At 55.1% G+C, this 17829-nt stretch overlaps 1 protein-coding gene across 19 annotated transcripts in view; it reads left to right on the top strand.

Annotated features, from left to right (window-relative positions):
- The window catches only part of DLG1 (discs large MAGUK scaffold protein 1), a 75293-nt gene that overhangs the window by 10956 nt on the left and 46508 nt on the right, over nt 1–17829 (top strand). For 9 of the 19 annotated variants that reach the window (XR_014492673.1, XR_014492674.1, XM_083363890.1 and 6 more), the window contains 6 exons: nt 9767–9862; nt 12008–12061; nt 12184–12234; nt 12992–13116; nt 14564–14733; nt 15056–15195. Coding sequence is in view for 17 of the 19 variants with exons in the window: in XM_083363890.1 (XP_083220016.1) it covers nt 9767–9862; nt 12008–12061; nt 12184–12234; nt 12992–13116; nt 14564–14733; nt 15056–15195 (636 nt within the window). In the remaining 2 variants the exon portion in view is untranslated. The remainder of the gene's footprint in view (nt 1–9766; nt 9863–12007; nt 12062–12183; nt 12235–12991; nt 13117–14563; nt 14734–15055; nt 15196–17829) is intronic. The other 10 variants (XM_083363898.1, XM_083363896.1, XM_083363895.1 and 7 more) reach the window with 4 other exon arrangements.

Below are 17829 nucleotides of genomic sequence, written 5' to 3'. Positions count from 1 at the left end.
GAAAATTGCATCGTCCCTCTTTCTTGGAATCGGGTGGGTATCACGGAGCCTAAAATAATAAAAATCGTTCCTCTTCTCTGCCATGTTTACAGGGCGGTTATTTAGAGGGGGGATGTGGTGGGCTCCCCTCCCTCTCGGCTCCTCCCCAAAGGGCTTCCTAAAACAGAGACCCTCCCAGGGGGGAGAAGTGGTGGGTTTTGTAGTTGCAGTGGGCGGCCAGGGAAAGAAAGGGCTGGGAGGCCCAGGGAAGCGCGCAGGCCAAGCGGCCTTCTGGTTCTGGAACAGCTGCTCGCCCGTCGGTTGGCCTTTGGCCGGGCAAGACAGAGCAGCCTGGCTTTGCCGAGACACCGGGAGGTTTTCGTCTACAAGGTCCGTCGATGTGTTTAGTGGGGATAGGTGAATTTTTCGGGAGCTGACAGTTGAGTCGCCTGGAGGACCACGAGGCTTCCTCAGCCGAACGCTTGCAACGGAGAGGGAGATTTGGGAGAGCTGCTTCCCCGCCTCCCTCAACGTCCTCCAAAGGACTTCCACAGCCCCCCCTTCGTAGGACGGCCTGAGCCTGAGGCGTAGCGGAGACCGGACGAGTCTGAGGTCGTCTCCAAAGACCCTGGAGGGTTTGGAGGACATGAAATAACAGAAGAGGATTATTTCATGGCCTTAAACCTCTTCTGATGCTCTCTGGCCGCCTCAGAAATGCTCCCATCATCTCTTTCCATTTCGGAATATTGAGTTACTGTAAAAAAAAAAAAAGCTGGACCTCCTGAATAAATCATAAGTATGCAAAGCGGCCACCTGATAGTACTCAGGAAGTTGCTTCGAGGGGCCGCCTGCTTCCCCCCCCCCCCGCGGACACGGGCGAGTCTCCCAGCACGGAGAACACGGCGGTTCGGGAGGGGGGGGTGGAAGCAGGGTTCTGACCAGCCTGGCATTGATGGGGGGGAAGTTGGGGGGAGAGATTCTGAGCGCCACTCGTAGACCCCATGAAAGAGAGAATGGCAGCCAATGAGAGCCAGCAGGGACAGTCAGGAAGTCCTGCTAGGTAGGCTTATTCTTGCAACTGCACCTGACCAGCCTTCAGAAGTGGGCACCTGGAGGAGGAGCCGCCCCCCATTGATGGGGGGGAAGGTCAGGGCGGCAGGCGAGAGGGGCAGAAGCAAGGCAGGAGAGCCCCTCCTTGGTTGGGGGGGCTCAGCTCCTGGGGCCTGGCACCATCAGGGTTTGGGTTGCTGAGGTGTCCCATAGGAAGGGTCGGATTGGGGGGGGTGGGATTCCCCGCTGGATTTGCTTCGTTGCTTGTGGAAGGACTGGATTATTTTTTTAACCCTCCGTCTCTTCTCCCCTGCCGAGACCCAGAAATCTACCCCACTCTGGGAACCTTTCTGAGTAATCTTCTCTGGTCCTGATCCCGGAGGCAGTTCGGGTAGGATTGAGCCAGAGAGCCCAGGAAACGGGGAGGATAATCCAAAGGTGTCGCTCCAGCCGTTGGACTCGGAATAATAGATCCCAGCGTTAGGTAAAGCCGCTCGCCAGGCAGAGCAGTTTGAGACTGCAGAACTACCAGCCCAGAGAGTCCTCTTCCCTCCTCCCCCCCAATCTCTCTGGGGCATGTTGGATGTTCGGCTTGAACCGGCTTTGCTTTCCGCTCTTCTAGGCTTTATGGGGCTCCGGCTCTTTATGGAAAGCCATGGCAAAGCTGGGCTCCGGCCAGAGTCCGCCCCGGGTTTTGTCCCTCGCCTGTCTCATTGGCTCAAGGTGGACTCGGCCGTCCATCCTTCCGAGGTCGGTAAAAGGAGGACCCAGGTTGTTGGGGCAAATAATGCTGACTCTTGTTAACCGCTCAGACTGAGAGGGGTGTAAAGCACTGCGAGTCGGTGCGTGAGTCTAAGTGCTGTTGCGGTTGCCTTGCCTGCACGCACCTCGGACTTTCACCAGCCAGATCGGGAGCAAAGCCCAGGGTGAGCTTTGTGCATCCCTTTAAAAAACACTCACAGCTCCCTGGGCCTCCCTTTGGGAATCCCAGATCTGTGTTCTTTCTGAGAAGGTGGAACGGCCGTGCGTTCAGGGTGGGCTCTCTGTGGGACGATGACATTTGCCGTAACTTCCTAAATACAGCTGTTCTGCCAGCTGCAAATCCACCGTGGGTCACACACCAAGGAATTGATGCTGCTTTTTCCGGCTTCTAGAGTGCTTCTCGGATGCTGTTCTGAATATCCTGCCAAGGGCTAATGGACTTTCTCGGGCACTTAGATTTTAAGACTTCACGTTGTTTGCTTTGTGCAAAAGCATGACAAACCTTCTCTTCCACCAGGCTTTTGACCTGAGCTCTGGAAATTTCTAACTTGAAGAATCCAGGAAGGAGTTTCTGCATCCCAAGTCAGTCCTTTTGGGTGTCATGGCTGCTGAGCGACGGCAGAAAGACCTTAGAGGACTTCAGAGCGATTCTGGGTGTCTCTGGCGCAGTCCTTTTCTCTCGGCCCAACTCACCTCGCAGGGTTGTTGTTGAGGGAGGATTAGGAGGAAGGAGGATTAGGTGTGTTTGCCACCTTGAGTGGTTTATAAAATTAATAAAGGCAGGGGAGAAAGAAAGAAAATGCCAGAAGTGACTGTGGATTTGTCAAGATTTTAGTCTTGCTACATTAGCTTTTATCAATTTTTTTGGCTTGGAATCTTCCTTTGCAGATTGTGGGAATTCTGAAGACGTGATATCGTCATTTTAGCAAAGCTGTAAAGATCCTTTATTCCATTCCCATTAAGCCACTGAGCCAAAATGGGCTGGGCTTGGAAAGACGCTTGTCAGTCGGCACAGGAATATTGAAGGGAGGATGGTAGAGATTGGTGCTGGGTTTTCAGCCCGTTCTGTGGGTGATTCAGGAAGATGGAGGAGGGGGGGCCGCTGGCCCCGGGTAAGCATGCCGAGGCCCTGGTTGGGGCTCTTTGCAAAGGCTTTGCCTCGCATCCCAGGGGGGAGTCTTCAGTGCAGCGGCTCAGAGCCGGGGGAGAGTTTGCAATAAAAGCTAGTCCTCACTTACCGGCAACAATGGCGACCAGTGACTCTGTTACTAAGCTCCACAGTTGCCAAGCAAAAAAAAATATCACGTGATCAGCTGGACTTAAACAATGTCGCTTCCGCTTCTGTTAAGCAAATTCCTGCGGTCGTTAAGCAAGGTATCACACGGCCATAAGTGGTGATGTCATTTCTCCATTAATTCCACTTGTTGGAAGGCGGTTGTGAAGATCGGGAATGGCAGTCACGTGACAGTCGCTAGACAAGGCGGTTGGTAAGCGAGGACCAAGTGTAGCCTGTGTTACTATTTCTTGAAGCCGGGGGTGCTGATGATTCCCTTGTGGGTGTAACTCCTCCATCGGTTTTCAGGGGTGCTTCTGCCACCTCCATCTGGATCGGGGTGGGGGGGCTTGCCCGCTGGCTGCGCCTGGCCGGAATCGGCTGCTGGCTGGCCGATTGTGCCCAGCTCTGTTGATCGGTTGCTGGCTATTCCTTTGAAGGCCTCTAGGGGGCCTCAGCTTCCCCTTCTCTTCCTCCTGGTCAAGTGGGTATTTTGTGTGGAGTGGCCACTCCAGCCTTGTGACCCTGGCTCTTTATTGAGATGGTCTGTGTGTTTGTGTGTGTGTGTGTGTGTGTGTGTGTGTGTGTTCTTTGATGCTTTGAGACAGCTGGCGTGGTCTTTGTCTCTGTTTTGCTGGTTGCAATCCTTGCGGTTAACTTTGGGTTCAACTTTGCTTTCCCCAGATTTTTTGAGCGTTGTGGGCCACTGTGATACCTGGTGGCTGACGTAGCCTGGTGTTGTATTTTTTATGTTTGGGAACGTTATTGTGCCCACTGGCTCCTGGGGTATTTTTCTCTTGTCCTGTTTCCTACTGCCTCTCTGAATGATTGGGGGGAGGGGGGAGGCGGGAGTTCCTCTTGAATACATTTTGGATGTCCTGTGGTTAATTTTTGCTTTTGGAGTGTTGTGGCTGATAAGATCCGAATTGGCCTCATTTTGTGGGGCTGCTCTTTTAAAGGGGCCAGTGGGCTTCGCGTCTTGGATTGGGACGGACCGTCTCTTGATAACAGAGGCACCAAGTTGAGCTCTCGCAGGGCCAAAAGCGTTTGAACCACCCGAGAGCAGATCAAAATGCCGAAGCATCGTAGACAAAAGAAAGCCGTTTCTTGTCAGCCCATTTCACTTCTAGCACTTTACGTACAGAAGAGGGAAGAGAAAGCTGTAAAGGTTTTGGACCTCGGTGTGCTACAGACAGAACTCTGCATTTAATAGCCGTCGCTGGGACTCCTGCAGAAGGCTTGCGGCCGTGTCAGAAATCCTTGCATTCCTGTTGCGTTTGGATCTCTCCCAATCCAGCTGTCGAGGCAGAAGCATCCCCTCCTTTCAGCGTACTCATTTTATTTCTTCAAGGCATTTTGTTCCCTGATTTCTAAAAGTCACACGGGTGACTTCAGTGATCGGCCTCGCCCGCTTGCTGCCTCCAGTGGCCCTTCCCCTCGGGCGAACGGAGGAGGAGTCGGGAGCGAAATGTATGGGAGGCCCTGATCAAAGCCACACTCGAGCTGCAGGGTTGGTGCACCAGCCGTCATATCTTGCATGTCCGAGAACTCTGCTCGCTAAGGAAGAGGGTGGGAAAGAGAAGGGGCTTCCGAAGATCAGGAGGGCTCCGGCGGGAGGAGGAGGAGGAAGGGGAGGCAGCTCTGAAAGCTGCTCTGCCAACAGCCAGGCGGCCCCCGGGCAGCGGCGGCGGCAGCGTCTGTCGGGCTGTTTTCCAAGACCGGCTGGAAGCAGCTGCGAGGCCCTCCCTGAGATGGCAGTTCCCTGCTTCCCGGGCATCCCCAGAGGGACTTGCGGGGGCGGCTTGGAAGGGGCAGCCCTTGGGTCACCTGCAAGGAGGCCGCCTTCCCTCCGTGGATCTCCTGCTCAGTGCTCGCAGCAGCAGGAGGAGATCCTAATGGGGGCGAGGGCAGGAGCGGCCAGACAGCTCCCAGGGGGGCCGCAGGGAGTCGTGTGTAGGCTGCCCGGGAAGGAGCCTCCGGGGCCAATGAGCTGGCTGCCTTCCTGCCTCTGCTCACGGATGCAGCCGTCACTCCGCCTGTGCTCGGCTGCTGCTGCTGCTCCCTCCCTCCCCGCTGGGTGGGCGGCAGGGAGCCAGCCGGGCACTCCTCGCAGCCACCTGCCGCACTGGTGCAGGGATGAACTTCATCTTTGGAAACAGCTCCCTGCTCCACTCGCGGGCCGGCCGGAGCGGCACCCCAGGGCCCGGCCAGGGCTCAGCAAGACCCAAACTGAGATTCTGGGCCAGGAAGGGCTCTGCGGAGGAGGATCTGCCTGGGCACCAGGAGCCCTGGCGCTGGCCGCCCCTCCCGCCCTTCTTGGCTTGCCTGCAACCCTTCCTGGACTGCCTGGCGGTCGCCCCCGGCCCCTCCAGCCAGGTAATGCCCCCCCTCCTTTTGAGCTTTGTTGGTGTGGAGAGCAGGACTGGTGGGAGGCTGGGGGGCCTGGGGGAGCCTTTTTCCGGGCTTGGGATTCTCTCCCTCCGTGTGGCAAGCGCGGGGGGCCAGACCAGCTGTGGGGGGCTCACAGGTGCCACCAAGGGGCTTGTTTTAGACTCGGCTGGGCCTTAAGGCCAGGGGCCCTATCCCACTGCGGGGGGAGGGGAGGGAGCTGGAACATTGCATAGGAGTGAAGCAGCGGAGCTGGCTGGTCTTGGGCTGATTGGCAGTGCCAGCCTGCCAGGATGGGCTTCTGGGTGTGTCCTGCCAGAGGGCGGACTCCAGGCCCCTTCAGAAGCTTGTGGGGATGAAAATCATACCCCCTTCTGAATAGAAAAGGGTGTGCACCGGGAATGAGCCTGGCGACAGCTTGAGCCTCACCAGAGGCAGCTGCTGAGAAGGGCTTTTGTTCACTTGCTTCTTGCCCCCCCCCCCCCCCGGGCTGCTTTCTTGGAAAGAGCCCATTGCTCCCTCTCGACCCGAGTTTACTTCCCATCTTTAGTTATGCCGCTCACAGGGTGAGACCAGCGCTTGGGTCCTCCTCCATCAGTTCCCTGACTGACCTCCCAACCCCCCCCCCCCCCCCCCCCCGGTCGCCACGCTTGGCCTCGGCTGGAATGTTTTGGTCACATTTTGCAAGCCTCTGTCCTCGGTGGGCCTTGGGCCGTTCCGCCGCTGGCAAAGCCTCTGGCTTTGGCGTTTCTCCTCCAGCGTTTGGCTGCCCCTCTGTGGTCTTGCTGCGTGGTTGTGCGATAGCCGTGGCTTCAGCCTTCTGCCAAGAGGTTCAGAGGATATTGAATTCGGCTGGACCCTCGGAGGCCCCTTGGGGGCATCTTGATCAAACCTTGGGGTGCAGTGGGCTGCGGTGCCTTCTGGTTAGAGGCCCCAGGGCCCAGGCAGGATGTACCGCTATATTTCTGGCATGACTTGTGGCCTAAGAAACGACCTATGAATCACCCATGGTAAATGAAGGTTAAGTAGCCAGTTCAGACTGTTAGCCCTGCTGTGCTAATAGCAGATCAGATACTGGGCGCCTCCTGTGCTAGCCAGAGGCGGCCTCGACCTGTCCGGAAAGTGCTCTGGGAGAGCATCGTCCTCGCCAGCTCAGGCCAGAGCGAGACATGACGAGGCAAGACGCTTTCCAGAGAGACCTTCAGTGCAGTGGGGCCACAGCAGAGAAGACCTCCTGGTTTTGGTCCACACAAAGATGGAGACACCAAACGTTTCCTCCGTAATGAATGTGTTGGGTGGGTTGATTCCGGCTGGAACTTTCTAGAATTGGAAATAAGGGCCTCTCTGAATGGCACTGAAATCCTTTTGGCCATCAATGCAGGGTGTGCAGCAATTAACGTTCTTGGCAACCAGCGCTAGCTGAGCGAAGGGGAGCGCCAGTCCGTGCCGGTTGCGGTTCCAATGGTCTTCTAAGGGACTTGAACCTGGAGGCATCCCCTCAACCCCAGTGATCCTGAGGGGGTCAGTTGCAGTTGTGAGATCCCGTGGTCCCTGGCAGGGCCACAGCAGGTGCACCGGCAAAGGTGCCGTCCCAAAGGCTGTTATGGCCACGGGCAAATGCTGCCCATCCCGCAGCGACTGTGAATTCCGGAGGGCCCCCCATCACTGCTCCCCATTTCCTCTTTGGGTAATAAAAGCTCTGCAGGCAAAAAGAGGGCACCGAGGACTGCCATACGCAAGAGAGCTGGGCGAGAGCTTATTCGCGTCCTGGCGCTGGTGGTCTTTCTCTGCCGGAAGGGTTCAGGGTGGGAGTTACGGCATCCGTATTTTGGGGGAGAGACCGGTCTACAGGACAGGTGCCGTGACGGAGGAGGCGTGGTTCCTGGCCCATCGGGGAGCCATGGGAGCAAAGGAAACTTCTCGTCCCTCTGACATTATCCCAGTTGGGCAGAGAGAGGGTGTTACAGACCTTGTCGATCAAAGAACTTTGACTGGAGGTTCCAGGTAGAGGCCTTCCCTGCCGTTGCCCTTCTCGCCCTCTGGAGGTGAGGACGCCCCTCCTGGCCGCCTGCAGGATTTTGAAGACCTGGCTCTGCCAACTGGCAGGGGACTCACTGAGTAGTGGGCAACCCTTGATGGCCCTCCCCCAGCCTTGGATCTTTATCCAGCCCTCCTGGTTGAGGCACGGTATTTTTATATGGTTTTTTAGACCTTTATGTTTTTAACTGTGCCCTACTCAGAGTCCCTCTGTCCAAATTGGAAGGAAGGAAGGAAGGAAGGAAGGAAGGAAGGAAGGAAGGAAGGAAGGAAGGAGCGAGCTTTGCCCATCGGCCCTGGAACAGTCCTACTCTGAGGCAGAAACCCGCCATAAGAGGCGGCCTCACAGTAACTACTCATTATAAACGGGTTCAAGGCTTAAATCGGACTAGTTTTTCAAGGTGGTCTTAAATGCATCATTGCTAAAGAATTCATATTTTCTTAGTGGGTAAAAGATATTTTGAAGATGTGTTTCTACACTTGAATATCCTGCAAATGCAACAATATGTATTCACGATGCCAGTATTGCTTGTGTGCAAAAAGAAGAATAAAAAAACATCTAAACAAAATCCTTAACAAAAGTTAAGGAGCTAGGATTGCGAGACGTCCTGTACTGGAACCATATCAAGGTTTTAAGGCTGCTGAGCTGGGATCTAATTTCCGTTTTGTGCTGGTGGCTCTGACTTGATTCCCTGAATCTCACTGTGAGGCCTGTTGGGTGCCAGGCCAGAGCCGGCGAGTTCTTGTTCTTCCGCTTGAAGCCACAACAGGGAGGTGACGTGCTTCTCCCGTTAAGGATGCCCGCTGAATCTGACCTAAGAGGTTAACCGTTTTGTAATTTTCTTTATAGTACTGAGTTGCAGATTGTGGCAGGAGGAATTATTCTTTAAATAATACAGTTCTGAGTGAACAGTGACCTGGTTGATTACCGAGCTGTGCTTCATTTCTTCAGGAAGTAAAACGACCCTGTTCAGTCTATGGAAACAGCTTGGCTCCCTTATCCTGGCAGTCACCCAGGCTGCGGGGGCAACCCTGATGGGGGCATTCGCCTTGGGATGCTTAAGCAGATGAAGAAGTGCTGCTGAGCTGTGGTGCTGGAAAGGGACTGTCCTGGGCCCCACGTTGCCTGTTCTGCATTTTCATTAGTGGCGCAGATCAACGGTCCCCAACCTTCCTGGCTCGGCAGACCGGCGGAGGCGATGGCAAGGGGGTGGGGTGGATGAGCACTTTCACAAATGCAGCTTCACGCAGGCGTCCTCGCCCACCTCTTCCGTGGCCCGGTTCCGTTGTGGGCATCTGGCACAGGTGGAGGGGGACATCATCGAATTGGCAGATAACATAAAACTAGGGACGTCTGGGCAGAGTTTACCCGTTGGCTGAAATGAACAAGAAGGGCAGGCAGAAATACGGTATCTTGCATCGGGGGGGGAGGGGGGAAGATAAGAGACCTGGTTTGGCAGTATAGTCCGTGTGAACGGGCGCCCAGGAATCAAAACGAGTCAGCAGCGTGTGAAAATGCGCCTGCTAACAGGCCCGGGTTCATCTGGGGTGCTTTGCATGAGCACAGAATCTGCTCCCCTCGCTCTGGTCTGTCCTGGCCAGACGACCTCTGGAAGGCCAGTCCCAGTCCTGGGCACCAACACGCTGGTGGGGCTTCAGAAGAGGCCGGGTAAAGGGACCCCCGACCGGGCGCTGTGGGGAACGGCTCAAGGCCCCGGGAGGAAGGCTGAGCTGACGTGGAGGCGGCCTTCAGAGAGCTAAAAGATGGGGGCTCCTTTGTGTTGAGAGTGGGGAGGGTCTCCGTTGCCCTGGGGGGGGGGGGCGGTTAGGCCTAAGGCCACTCAGGTGACAGTGCAGGTCGGATACTAGGAAGATTTTCTTCTTGGTGAAGACTGCCAACCAGATTGCCTCTTGGGTGGGAGGTCTCCAATATCTGTTCTCCCCCCTCGCCCCCCCCCCGGGTGAGATGGTGGACCATCCGCCCCAGACCCTGACCGAGGGGGTCTGCGGGGGGGGGGGTCATTTCAACTCTGTCACTCGAGGGGGGGGTCGCTGCGAGGGGCCATTCCTGTCTGAGCTGGGCTGCTCTGGGGGCTGGGTCTCTCCCCAAAGGGGCAATCGGAGCCCCGTCTTGGGCCAGCGAGGCTCCCCTCGCCCGTTTCTTGGGCACGAGGAGTCAGGCTGCTTTCGGGCAGCGGAGGGGGCACCCCCGGCAGCTGGCGTCTGGGGTGCCTGCCGTGGCCCCCGCCCTTGACTCCTTTTCATTGCTGCTTTTAGACGCCAGAAGCTGCTCCTCCTCCTCCTCCTCCTCCTCCTGTCTCTGCTCTGCCAGTTCCTGCCGAGGCTTCACTCATCCCATCTTCCATCTCTCAGGTTTTTATTCCTCTCATGCCATTTGCACGCTGGTCGGTAACGGCTGCGTGTCATCTGTGTGGCCGCAGCTCAGCTCAGAGGTTGCCGCCTTCCCCTCCTGCGCTAGAAGAGGGGCCCTGCGGGAGGGGGGAGGAAAGGGTGAAGGAAGGGGGGGGTTGTGTGTGTGTGTGTGGTCTGGTTCACTCCAAGAATCTACTGTACAGGTAGTCCTCAGCTTATGACCGTAATTGAGACCAGAATGTCTGTGGTTAAGCAAGGAGGCTGTTAAGTGAGTCACACGTGACGGTCAGGTGACTCTGACTTCCCCCGGTGACTTGGCTCGCCGGAAGCCGGGATGTGGCATGCCGGTTGCCCGAATGTGGCCGTGGAGTTGCCGCAACGGTTGTGATGCAAGGAACGGTTTGTAAGTCCCTTTTTTCCGGTGACTTTGAATGGTCGCTAAAAGGAATGGTGGTAAGTGGAGGACTGCCCGTACTTCAACTGCTGAAAGGGGTGGCATTAGAGAAGAGATTTGAGGATGGCCACTGGCCCTCCCTGCTTCCCGGGTGGCATTAAAACAGCTGGATCCCCAGATCCCTCTGGATCACCCACAGTCCAATCCCCCAGCTGCCTGGGTCCCTGTTTTGCGCCTGTGCCGTCGTGCTGGGAACCTTCAGCCTTTGGGGGGGGCAATTCTGGCCCAGTCGTCCCTGTCTAGGTCCACTCTGGCCCTCCTGCCCCACCACCCTCCCTCCCCCGCGACCGCCCAGGGGCTTCGCCAGCTCCGTCCTCACATGGGCCCCGAGTGCTCTCCACGCTGTTGCTCAGGCTGGTCCGCATTAAAACAGTGGCGTCTAAAATGCTGCTTGGGACGGGGGTTTGAATGACCGGATGGAGCGTACATTTTGTTGTTGTTTCTAAGCACAGCCCAGTGTGTCATTGATGAAGGCTGTGAACCATCTAAGATAAATTTGGGTTGCTTTAGGCAGAGATCGGTGGACGGAAGGCTCACCTTGTGTTGGTCACCGGGGCTCGGCCTTCCTGGCCAGCTGGGCAGGTAGGCAGGGCCTCGGCTTTTCTTGCCCCTGTGCCAGAAAGACACCCCGACACAGCCTTCAGGGGCCCCACCGGGAGTGGCAGAGACGGGGCCCTCCAGGCTCTCCTCTGGAAGGATGGCCCTCTGCTCGGAGGACCTCGGTCCTCACCGGCGCCCAAAGCTGCAGGTGACGCAACCTTAGCCGAGGCAGCCGGCGCCTTGCATGAAAGCGAGACGGTTCAGGAAGGTTTCCATGGGCAGAACAGGAGGCCCGGCTGCGCTTGGGTAGGCCCTGCAAGGAGCCATATCCCGTGGGGTGGGGGGCACGGGGCTCTGGCCGTTTCCCCTCTGCCTCCAGGCGCAGAGCCGGCTGAGAGAAAGGCTGGGGCCTCTCTAGAGGGCTTGGGAGGATGCTCTAGTCCGTGGAGGAACCGGTGGGTTGGAGAAAGGAGTCGAAGGTGCAACACCTGCTTTAATCATGCCCCTCCCCCCCCCGCCCCAAGGACTGTGTGCAGTTTGGCCCTTGAAGAGAGGGAGAGGAACCTGGGTGTGCTTAGCCTTGAGAAAAGATGGGCTGAAAGCCTGCCTGGTTGGTCCGGGGGGGGGGGGGTTCTCCTTCAGAGCAGATGGCTCAGAACCATGGGGCCCAGGCCAGACGCCAGGCAGAGTCGGGTGGAGCCTTCAGCAGGGGGGAGGATGCTCAAAGGAGGCTTCCTCCATGAGGATGCTGGGAAGAGCCCGGCCGGGGGCCTTGGGGGCCAGTTAGCCACACCTGCTGGGGCTGGAAGGGGGCTGATCTGGGGGGCAGTGGCAGAAGGCCTTGTTGGGTTTGACCTGAACCTGGCTGGGTTTTCTGACCAAATAAAAGGTGGAGTTGGTGAAGCTTTGTGACGTGGCAAACTCTGAGATCTTTGAAGTTCTTTTTTATTTTACTTTAGGCAGAGATTTGGGGGCGGGGGGGCGGGCGAGGAGGGCAGTGTGGGGGGGGGCTGCATGGCTGACCAGTCCAAGAGCTTGAAATGGAAGAGCTGCAGCAGCAGGGAAAAGGCCCAGGAATAAGGGGGATGTAAATTGGGGGGGGGGGAGTGTCATACTTCTTTTAATCTGGCTTTTCATTTTTTTATTTCCAGGCAAATCCCCCTCCAGTTTTGGTAAACACAGAAACTCTGGAGACGCCAACTTACGTACGTTTCTCTCACTGAAGCTTAGAACTAGCCCTGTGTTTGTGTCCCACTTAATGTCTTGCTCCTCTCTTAATCTGGAGTCATTGTCCCATTCTCTGCATGTCTTGTGTGTTCCTGTGTAGGTCAATGGCACGGACACAGAGTACGAATATGAAGAAATTATGCTGGAAAGGGTAAATATTTGCTCCTTAGTCCATCGAGTGAGTTCATTCATTCTGCTGTTAGAATTCTGCGTGCGCACGCACACACACACACACACACACACACATACGGTTTCCGCTCCTCAGTGGCTCCTGCGGGTCTTCACTGCTTGGTGGCTCCTGGGGCTCCATTCTGCTGGTTCCAGGCTCAGGTTTTCTGCCTTCTTTTAACCCAGTTAATCTGGCCGTGCCAAAGCCAGGGTGGGTTATTTGATTGCCTCTTGGCATAGACTAACTGGCTGTTGACCAGCTCTTCTGAAATGGTCAGTTCAAACCGGCATGTGGGATCTGATTGCCAAGGGAAGCCGTGCGCCCCATTTCCTGGCCGGCAAATCGACCCCCCCCCCTTTTTAAGCAACATGCACAGGGCTTTATCAACTGAGGTTGGAGCAACCCTGGTGGTCACCTCTCCTGCCATGTTTCCACAGGTTCAGCCCACCCAGCCGTGCGCTTGTGAGTTCCTAGGGAGGGGGGAGGGAGGCCCTTTGATGAGAAGGCAGGCAGCAGGTGGGCTTCCATGCTGGGGAGGCAAGGAGAGAAGAGCCGGCAGGGCAAGGCTGGTGTGGGTGCCAGTTCTCTTGCCAGCCGCGGGCGGCTCCTGAGCTGCGTGCTTCCCCCTCCCCGCTCTCTCCCGCGGGGACAGGGCCTTCCTTCCACCCTTCCCTCAGGCCCTCCCGGACCGTCCCCCTTCCGGGCGCTCCAGCGTGGTAACCAGAGGCTGCCGTTACAGGGCAATTCTGGACTGGGCTTCAGCATCGCAGGCGGTACCGACAACCCACATGTGGAGGACGACTCGGGTGTGTTCATCACAAAGATCATCCCAGGAGGGGCGGCTGCCCAAGACGGGAGGCTGCGGTAGGTCTCTCCTCCTCCAAGCCCTCCCTGCAGCTGCGGCTTCCGGTCGGGTGTGCAAGGAGCAGCTGGGGGCGGTGGTGGCTCCCCCTGCCTCAGGGGCGCCTCTCTCCGACGGGTGGCGTTCATACAACACATTGAACCTGGTTATTGAACTAATCAGCTTTTCTGGATTTGCACAGTAATGACACTGCTGCATTCACCACCGAGCGTCACAGAATGATGCTTCACTTGGGCCGCAGACATCAGAATCCGCTAGACCAACTCGGGGGGGGGGAAGGGTATCCAGTTTGGTTTTGAAAAAATTCAGCAGCTCTTCCAGCCAGACTGTGCTGCGGCTTCACGGCTGTTATGTAGTCAGGAAGTTCCCTGAGAGCCTTTTTAGAAGTTGAGTCCCTTGGGCTGCTGTCAGTCTCAGGGGAACCCCCCCAAATTCATTTTATCCAGTTACTGGGGAGGGGGCTTGTTTGACGTATGCAGAGAATTCCTTGCCCGGAGCCCTGAGTTCACACCCAGGTCCTGGGGGGTGGGGGGTGCTGGGAACCTGCTGCTTGTGCAGCCGGGTTGAGAAATTAGCTGCTGGTGAAGCTGGGCAGAGGCTGCTCCTGCCCAGGGTTGGCGCCCAAGAAAGAAGGACACAGAGATCTCTCGGGGGAAGGGCCCCGCTGCTCCTGGGATGCACACTGAACCTGGGATGCACTCTCCACACGAGGAGCAGTGGACCTTGTTTATTTATAGCAAAAGCAACCAATCATATTTTATTATTATTCAAATAGACCAATCATGGTTACACATGTGTTCTACTAAACTATCCTGAAAGGACATTGGTGTTAATGGTAGATTCAAATACAGTAATGACCAATCATCTGCAGGAGGCGTCAGAATTTGCCTTAAATGGAATAGCCATTGGTGTGAAGGAATACTGTGATTATGCCCTTATCTGGCTGTAGCCAATGACATCTCTCCTAGGTTTCTTTGTTTTCTGGGTTTATGGCTTACTTCCTTACACATGGTTCACTGAAGACTTTCCATGGTAGAAAAGTACTAGCCAGAAAAGTACTAGCCAGCTACATGTATAGGAACAGAGATCATGGTTATTCCAACAAGCCCCAAAGGGGAGACTGAACTAGAACTCACCATCTCCGGGTGATTGGCCCAAATTCACCCGGACAAAGGAAGCACTAGCAGAGCAGGGAGGGAGGGATGAGGGTGGTCCTGGGTGGAGGCAGACAGAGGCCACTCCGGCTGGACATACAGCAAGCAGCTTGGACGGCCGTCCTCCAAAGAAAGGGGGGGGGAATGCCTCTTGTGTTGTCCAGAGTGCCGCTTTGCTCCGTGTTTGATCGTCCTCCAGTCAGTCAAGCACGCAGCTCCCCTCCACACATGCAGGCACAAGCGGAGGCACAGGCGCACGTGCTGAGTCTGGGAAACCCCTCCCCTCCCCGCACAGGGTGAATGACTGCATTTTACGTGTGAACGAGGTAGACGTCCGCGATGTGACCCACGGCAGAGCGGTGGAGGCCTTGAAGGAGGCGGGCTCCGTGGTCCGTCTGTACGTCAAGAGGAGGAGGCAGGCCACGGAAAGGGTGGTGGACATAAAACTGGTGAAGGGGCCCAAAGGTTTGTGAGCGGCCCCTGCCGGGCGATGCCCCAGCAAAGAGGGTGTTTTGCGCGGGTTCTCCCCTTTCCCGCCCTGCGCGCAAGAGGTGCCCTTTCCTGGAAGTGGCGGAGGGGCGTCCAAGAGAGGAGCCCAGGCCAGGTCCCAGCGGGCGCCTCACCAGCGTGGCAGAGCTTCTGGGGTCCCACCCTGCAGTTCCCCCTGGGGAGCCTCTGGGCAGATTCCCTTCTGTCCCAGGGGAGGGTCCTGGTTCCCTGCCAGGGAGCGGAAGGCCGCGTGTGCCGGGGGGGGGGGGCGGTGCTGATGGCCTTTGCTCTCCTGAAGCAGGTCTCGGGTTCAGCATCGCCGGGGGTGTTGGCAACCAGCACATCCCCGGGGACAACAGCATCTACGTCACCAAAATCATAGAAGGCGGAGCTGCACATAAGGACGGACGGCTCCAGATCGGAGACAAGTTGATGGCTGTGAGTTTATATTCATTTTGGCTTTTTCCACTGTTCCCTTGGGCAGTTCTGTCTTCTTTTAGCTTTGCTAGGGACGCTCTGGGGCCCGTCCGACAAACTCAGAAGACTCAGGCTCAGCGTAAGGGGTGCCCTGGAGCAGGAAGGAGTCTGGAGTAAGTTTTACAGGAAAGAAAATCTGCCTTAAATCTTGTGTATCTCATTGGAAGTCGCCCAGAGCCACTTTGCAGGGGAGATAGGTGGCATAAAAATTTAATAAATAAATAAAATAAACCAGTATTGAAACTGGGCCATACCAATTATATTCACTGAATAAGTCTGGAATTGTGTGCTGCAGCTGCCAAAAAAGCCAACACGGTGCTGGGCTGCATGAACAGAGGGATAGAATCAAGGTCACGTGAAGTTCTAGTACCGCTTTGCAAGGCCTTGGTGAGGCCACACTTGGAATACTGTATCCAGTTTTGGTCACCACGATGTAAAAAAGATGTTGAGACTAGAAAGAGTACAGAAAAGCAACAGGGGGACTGGAGGCTAAAACATACAAGGAACGGATGCTGGAATTGGTTAAGTAGTTTAACGAAGAGAAGGACGAGGAGGGACATGATAGCAGCCTTCCAGTATCTCAGGGGCTGATACAAAGAGGAGGCAGTCAAGCTGTTTTCCAAAGACAGTGAGGACAACCAGTGGAACTCCTTGCCTCCAGAAGTGGTGAATGCACCAACACTGGAAGTTTTTAAGAAGAGACTGGACAACCATTTGCCTGAAATGGTATAGTGTTTCCTGCCCGAGCAGGGGGTTGGACTAGATGATCTCCAAGGTCCCTTCCAACATTATTATTATTGTTGTTTGTTGTTGTTGTTGTTATTAATGAGATTAGCCGGTTGGAGTACCAAGTAGAGCTGGTCAAAAGCACCCTCTGCCAGTAACCAAGGCGTCCCCAGTTAATGCCAAATCTAAAAACCCCAAATTCCATGTTTCACCTCCCTCCCCTGATATTATTTTCCTGTTCTGTGTTCTGCCTTGCCCCCCACTCCTCTGTTCCTGAATCTCTTCCCAGCTCCATTTGAGGACTTGGAAGCCCCCCCCCCCCCCCCCCCCGAGCCTGGCCCAAGCCATCCTAGATGAGGGACAGAGCTGAGCATAACCTGCCTATTGATGCTCCATTGTCTATATAGTTTTCTCCGATGGTTTCATAGGAGGATTATAGAGCTGGACGGGGTGTTTTAGACAGTTAAGTCTAATAACTCCTTGCGCTCATACGTGAATCCGCACGCTGATCCCCCTGGGCTGCCCTTCTCATCGCTGCTTCAAATTGATACCATGCACTCTACCTGAGATGAATGCGACCAAGACAAAATAAAGTGGGATAATTACTTTCTATAGTTTGGAAATCATGCCTCTGTTTTTGCATTCTAAACCTGCATTTGCCTTTCCAGCAGCTTCATCACACGGCTCACTAATTCAGTTCCCAGGCAACTGCTGTGCACCAACAATTTTTTCACAAGTTTGTTGCCCTAGCTACAACCTATATTTATGCATTTGATTTTGTTTGCTGGGAAACTTTGCATTTGTCTCTTACACCCACTCCTCTGCGCAAGAATCATAATCAGAATAGAGCTGGAAGGGACCTTGGAGGTCTTCTTATCTGACCCCCCCCTCTCAAGCAGGAGACCCTAGACCATTTCAGACAGGTGACTGTCCAGTCTCCTCTTAAAAACCTCCAGGGATGGAGCACCAAGAACCTCTGGAGGCAACTTCTGTTCCACTGGTTAATTGTCCTCACTGTTAGGAAATTTCTCCTTAGTTCCAGGTTGCTTCTCTCTCTGATTAGTTTCCATCCATTATTTCTTGTCCTGCCCCCTGGTGCTTTGGAAAATAAATTGACCCCCTCTTCTTCTTTGGGGCAGCCCCTCAAATACTGGGAAACTGCTATCGTGTGCCCCCTGGTCCTTCTTTTCTCTAGACTAGACAAACCCAAATCCTGCAACCGTTCTTCATATGTTTTTGTCTCCAGGCCTTTAATCGTCTTAGTTGCTCTTCTTTGCACTTTTTCCAAAATCTCAACATCAATTTTGTAATGTGGTGACCAAAACTGGATGCTGTATTCCAGGTGTGGCCTTACAAAGGCTTTATGAAGCAGTACTAATACTTTACGTGATTTTGTATTAGCTTTTTTGGTTGGTGCCGCACACTGCTAGCTTATATTTAAGTGATTGTCCACCAGGACTCCAAGGTCCCTCTCACAGTTAATTGTTTTTGAGCCAGGTTTTGCCTAATCTGTACTTGTGCCTTTGGTTTTTCCTGCCTTAAGTGTAAAACTTTGCTTTTCTCCACATTGAAACTCATTTTGTTGGATAGGGCCCATTGTTCAAGTCTGTCAAGATCTTTTTGGATCCTGAGCTTGTCTTCTGGGGTGTTGGCTATTCCTGCCAGTTTAGTGTCATCTACAAATTTGATAGGTTCCCCTTTTATTCCCTCATCTAAGTCATTAATGAAGATATTGAAGAGTCCTGGGCCTAATACAGATCCATCTGGTGGTGATGCTGTCTATCCCAGAAGTCTCCAACCTTTTGGGCACCAAGGAACGGTTCCGTGGAGAGAGGTTTTTCCATGGACTCCAGACTGCGTGGTTTTGTG

The sequence above is a fragment of the Vipera ursinii genome, assembly GCF_947247035.1.
Source record: "Vipera ursinii genome assembly, chromosome: 5".
In the NCBI taxonomy this organism is placed as follows: domain Eukaryota; kingdom Metazoa; phylum Chordata; class Lepidosauria; order Squamata; family Viperidae; genus Vipera; species Vipera ursinii.
This window is presented reverse-complemented; position numbering and strand designations above follow the sequence as displayed.